The 6,402-nt window shown below is 36.3% G+C and overlaps 1 protein-coding gene across 1 annotated transcript in view; it reads left to right on the top strand.

Annotated features, from left to right (window-relative positions):
• The window catches only part of LOC115999575 (7-deoxyloganetic acid glucosyl transferase-like), a 4,272-nt gene extending 1,456 nt beyond the window's left edge, over positions 1 to 2,816 (top strand). Inside the window, exons 2-3 of the mRNA XM_031239417.1 lie at positions 151 to 327; positions 1,755 to 2,816. Of these exons, the coding sequence (XP_031095277.1) occupies positions 151 to 327; positions 1,755 to 2,713 (1,136 nt within the window). The 3' untranslated portion in view covers positions 2,714 to 2,816. The remainder of the gene's footprint in view (positions 1 to 150; positions 328 to 1,754) is intronic.
• The last annotated feature ends 3,586 nt before the right edge of the window (positions 2,817 to 6,402 follow it).

Genomic DNA, 6,402 nt, shown 5'->3' with positions numbered 1-6,402 from the left:
CAGCGCCGCTACGCCGGGTTCCGGTTCGAGGCCGTCTCCGACGGCTTCCCCGAGGACAACCGAGGTCCGAGGAGAAGCGGTTGTGGATATTCATGCTTCTTTGAGAGCCACTGCGAAGCCATTTCTTAAGGAGCTGTTGATGAGTTCGAGTGGCGAGTAGAGGGGCAGTGAGTTGTGTCATAGTTGATGGGATTTTGGGATTCGTACGTGAAGTGGCTGAGGATTTAGGGGTTCCGGTGATTTACTTCCGCACCGTTTGTGCATCTGCGGTTTGGACTTTCTTCTCCATCCCTAATTTGATTCAAGCCAAAGAGCTCCCCTTCCAAGGTTAGTGATGGATGATAGTTTATTAGTTTAATTTTAAACATTTTTTTTGTGACTAGAAAAATATGCAGCGCAGCTATTACCAAATAAACACTGCTCTGTACCTATAGTCTACAAAGAATTATAAGGTAACAAATCACTTTAAGTTGTCCATATAACTTACTGATATAAACTAAAAATGTCACAACTCATAGTTTTAAACATCACTATTTCTTGGGTGATTGAGAAACTCATAGGTTGTAATCATTATTAGATGGTGTACACAAAATAAACATAACTTTGTGACCCTAGTTGGTAAAACACCACAGCCAAGTAAACCAATTTAAGTTGCATGTAACCCTATATAGATTTAGAGTAAAGAATATTTTCAGAGCATCCATATCAATGAATTTTTGATGGTTTTTAGAACATGCAAAATGATGTGGAGAAAAGAGATAATGCATTTTATCTTCGAGCAAGTTCATGATTTTTTGTGGATCAAGCGGGAACGCATCTTGGGCATTTTTTTTTTTTACTTGACTTCTTAAATATTGTGCACAAAACAATTAGTGTGAATATTCTTATAATTGATAAAGTCAAGCATAATGTAACTGTAAAAATGACCGGTCATGCGAGGTTGGTCTAGTTCAATAAGTTAGTACAAGTAGTAAGATACGGAGTAATAAAAATATAAATGATCATAAATGCAAGGTTTGCACAAGATCTGATGTGTCATTTAGTGGTTGGTTATGGGGTTGGCTGGTCAGGCTAGGACAGTACTTATGATGGCTATAATGACCTATGCCTATAGGTGTTATAGGTGTAGCCGTGTAGGGTGGCTACGAGCAAGCGCATTAGACATAATTTTTAAGAAATTTTTATAGAGATGATTAAGAGAGAGAACATGAGAAAAAAAAAAAAAAAAAAAGAATAGCAATGGAAATAATGTGTCTATCAAGTGTGCTGCGTACATGAGCCCAGCTGGATGCTTTGATTGTGCCTCACGCGAATTAGTAGAACCTTTTTCATATTTGGTGGGACCCACTTTAAAATGAAAAATCAATCTCGCTGAAGAACCTCCATCAGGTGTGTGGTGTGCATGCACCTAACTGGGCTCTTTAGTTATGCCTCACGCAAATCAGCAGGACCTTTTTCATATCTTGTAGGTGGGGTTCACTTTAAAATGAAACTTTAAGATTTTTGCCAAGAGAATATCAAAATTCCCTCATATTTCTCTCTCTTCCACTTATGCTTGGCCCTCACAAAAAAAAAAAACTATCTAAAAATCATCTAATTAGATATTTTATAGCTATTCTTATTCTTGCAATATTCTCTATTTTTAAAAAATTGGTCTCACTCTCACATCATCAAATTGGTAATTCTTTCACTAACATTAAACATAGTATACATATGGAATCAAACCTTAATTATAATGGGCTTACTTTAAATAGCAGGGAACGACATGGACAAGCCGGTGGGCAGCGTGGAGGGCATGGAAGATTTCCTCCGCCGTTGCGATTTACCCACTTTTTGCCAAGTGGACGATTTATCGGCGCCAAGTTTCCAGTTCGTCCGATCGGAGACAAAACATCCTAGAACTATCGGGTTAATACTCAACACATTTGAGGATCTGGAAAAACCCATGCTCGATCATATTCGGGCCCGGGTTCCAAACTTGTATGCCATCGGGCCCTTCCACGCCCACTTGCGGGCCAAACTCGAAGCCCAATCAATCAAACAATATATTAATCTGCAAGAAGAAGAAGACAGGAGCTGCATGGAATGGCTTGACCGACAGCCCGACAAGTCGGTTATTTACGTCAGCCTTGGCAGTTTAATAACCGTCTCAAGGGAAACGCTCATGGAGCTGTGGCACGGCCTTGTCAACAGCGGACAGCGGTTCTTGTGGGTGATCCGCCGCGGCTCCGTCACCAACGGCGACGGCGGGGATCAATTCGTGGCGGAAATCAAGGAGAAGATCACGGAAACCGCTTACATTGTGGGCTGGGCCCCGCAAAAAGAGGTCTTGTCGCACCGGGCCGTTGGCGGGTTTCTGACTCACAGCGGGTGGAACTCCACCCTCGAGAGTATAATTTGCGGAGTGCCAATGATTTGCTGGCCGCACTTCGCGGACCAACCCGTGAATGCCAGGATGGCTGAAACGGTTTGGAAGCTCGGCCTGAACATAAAGAGCTCATGTGATCGAGTTGATATCGAGAAGAAAGTAAGAGATTTGATGGAAGTGAGGAGAGATGAGTTCATAGAAAGGGCAGAGAAGATGGCAAAATTGGCAAAACAAAGTGTTGGCAAAGGTGGTTCTTCTTGGTGTTATTTGGACAGGTTGATTAAGGACATAAGTTGTATGGCAACTAAGAAAAGTATAGTGCATGAAACTGCTGTATTTATATGATGTTTTTTTCCAAAGCATCATTTTCAAAAATAAATTAATAATTTCTACTTTATAAAAGATTAATGAATAAAAATAAAGTATATTTAATTTCCCATAGCTTCAATCCGATCTAGCCCATGTGGTTTAGTTTAAGTGTATGTGATCATGGCGATATGGGCTATGAGCTATGGCCTATGGGTAGTTTTAAATCAAACCCATAAACAGAATATATGCTACCAATTAAGTTCCTAACAAGACCCAACACAGCAACAAAACATGAAGGGGAGTTGGAAGGCTGCCCAAAAGTACCAAGCCCATACCAAGATAAAAGTCAACTATGTACAAACTTAGGATCCAATAATAACTTCTTCTGTTTTTTTTTTTTGGTAAATTCACTGGGTCTTTCTCAGTCCATGTAAAGGTCCAGGTACACTCACGTTCGCTCTGGGAGGCACGGGAGCTGGCCCAAAGGAAATGGATTCTCCCAAAATTCTTCCCAACAAAGAGAGTTCACTTGCCACTTAAGTTATCCCATTGGATTGATAATAATAAAAATAAACGACGCCTAACACGTACTTCTTCTACGTCTAACAAGTTACAACCATGAGAATTAAAAAAATTGGCATTTTCTTTTGGAAATAATAATAATAATAATTATTATTATTATTATTAAAAGGCATGATAACAAGCATGCATGGTGTCTTGAAGGCAAGAAGAAACAATGATTATAGAAACGTGGATGCCTCAAGCATGAATTATGGGCGTATCGCTGTCCATCATGCGTCAACGTTAATCCATCTATTCATTAATATAATCCTGAGATTAAGGTATCATCAAGTAATAATAAACCCCCAATTATTTCATTTTATTATATACTCAGAAACTGGGATTAAATAATTATTATTAATAAATAAATAAATAAAACAGCCAGCAGTCACGGCACCCTCCAATATTGAGGTCAACCCAGATTATAAGATATGTTTTTGGTTGACCTTTAATTTGTGTTGTATATCTGTTTAGGCTACTAACTTTGCGTAACGAATTGAATTAAGGTCATGATAATCCTTCTTAATTATCATAGTGTTTCCAAATTCTGAAGTTTACTTAAAGAATTCTTAATCATGATCAATTATTTATGCATTCTTAGAATTGATATGTTTTCTTTTTCATATAGACTATACTATGTTGAGGAGGTAATGACTATTTTGGTAAGATAAGTCACTTGTATATTAACGAAAGTTGTTACGCTAGTTTTTATTAGAGCTTGATGAGGATTTGATTGTAATATCACGTTACTCTCTCTTCTTTTTTTCTTTTTTTTTTTCATCCTCAACTAAGAGCAATTCCATGAGGATTTTTTTTTAAAAGGTTTTTGTAGATTTTTATGCTTTGGTAGAAGTGAAAAGGTTTTTGTAGATTTTTATGCTTTGGTAGAAGTGAAAGGTGAGAGGCCGGAGAGAAAATTTTGAACTCCTACAAAATCAAGTTTTTTTGTAGGATCCATTGCAGGAAAAAAAGAAAAAAAGAGGAAGAGTTGTCGCGCTGTGTGTTGGGTGCAATGCATTGCCGCGCCCAACAAGCACATGCACGTATGCGTTTACTATTCATTGGTCAAACTAATTCTATATTCTTTGCTTCTTTTTTTTTTAGTATCTTAAAATTATTTTTAAATTGATTTTTTGTATTTAATACTCCGTAGTACTTTTGATTTAGTTTCTAAATATATAAATTTTATATACGAATACTAAACTTAACATTATAAAAAAAAATTGAATTAAAAATAACTTTAGTCAATCGACATTAACTATAAAATGGGACGGATGGAGCTAGTAATAGTTATTACATTGCTATTTATTACTAAAATTGTCCCTACAAATATTTGTCTTTTTCCATATTTATTTTAACTTCTCAATAATTCTCAATTTTTTTTATTATTCGATTCATCTTTATTCCGCAATATTCTTAACACTTCACAAGAATGTTGTTATTTTAAAATAATACGGAGTAATAATAATAAAGGACTATGGTGGCATATTAATTACTAGGATGTTGAATGGAAAAACATGTAATTACAAGAAACATATCATTAAATCTTAGTCAAAAATAATATTATCGGTTTATTAGTACTTGAAATATTCTATTTTTGAATAATTGAAAGAAAAAAATGGGGGGAGTAAAATTCAGAAATTTTATGCTACGTCTGTGACACGAGAGACAACTACTATTTTTGGCGTTTGAAAGCAAATGATGAATATGTGAAGTAGAGGAAGACAGCTACAATACATTACCACTCTCTGCTTTGAAATCCAAAAAAGAAGCGCGAAAACATGTTACCTAATCCTTAACTGCCGCGTACTAAACCGCACACGTGTCGCCTCGCTATTTAACCCCCCATATCTTCCCCACTTATCCATTTCTCTCATATTCTTTTCACTTCCCTACTCCCTCACCAACTGCCCACCAGATTTTTGTTATTTCACATCATTCTGCCACTTCTTTTTTTTTTTTCTTGGAATAAATAAATATATTAATAATAATGACAAATTCCACTTTTAACTCTATATAATTATTGCATTGTTACGTTTATTTTTATTCTTTTAATTTATTTTATTATATCTATTACGTTTATTTATTTGTCACAATTAATCATCTATTTCAATTTCATGATTAATAAAGAAATTAACATGTAATTTCATCATTCAATTAAATAAGTTTACAGGAGAGTAATTATATGTTGACGTAAGAGGCCTAAATAATAAAAATACATATTAATCATCTTTATTAAATGGTTATATGACAATTTTAAATAAATTACTAAATGTGAAAAACAAATTAAGATGAATGACATAATTAGACAAAATTAAAATAGTGTGAGTAAATGTAAGGGCGGATTCAATAATTTTTATATAAAAAAATTTTATATATAAATTACTACTGTATATGCACACACTGAAATTATTATGTATACAGTATACTATACAAAATATATCAAATCCTAACCAAGTTGGTCACGTTATTAACTTGATTATTACATGGTTACACAATTACAAGTTTGATTGGGAAAGAGTGTAACAATAATAATTGGTATTTAAAAATATTCAATTAAAAGAATCCTATTTTGTACAAATGCTCATCAATAACTAATCGGTGTTTTAAACCTTTTCATTAAAAAATTCCCCATTTGGTACAAATACTCATCAATATGTTTGGGAATTAAAAAATGAGAATATGAAGAAACAGTTAGGATGTGGATCCAGGACTAATTATTATTATTATGGGATTAAAGAAAACACTAACAACTTCTTATTACAATAATATTGTGCAGTACAAGGAGGAATCTGGATCTGCATCTTCTTCTTCCACCTCTAAAGCTGACAAAAGATGCATATAATTTCAGAGATGAAGATTTACCAGAAACAGAAAATGGGTAAAACCACTTTATTGCTGCTGCTCATCTACTACCATCTGATCCATCATTCATCAATTCTTCAAATTCAAACACCATTTTCTTGTTTTTTTCCTATCAATGGGCTAGCTAACACTACTTATCTACCACATTTACTAACCACCCCCCCCCCCCCCCCCCCCCCCCCCCCCCCCCCCCCCCCCCCCCCCCCCCCCCCCCCCCCCCCCCCCCCCCCCCCCCCCCCCCCCCCCCCCCCCCCCCCCCCCCCCCCCCCCCCCCCCCCCCCCCCCCCCCCCCCCCCCCC

Source organism: Ipomoea triloba, chromosome 12 (genome assembly GCF_003576645.1).
Source record: "Ipomoea triloba cultivar NCNSP0323 chromosome 12, ASM357664v1".
NCBI lineage: Eukaryota > Viridiplantae > Streptophyta > Magnoliopsida > Solanales > Convolvulaceae > Ipomoea > Ipomoea triloba.
The sequence above is the reverse complement of the archived record's forward strand: the minus strand, read 5'-3'. Positions and strand labels throughout refer to the sequence as shown.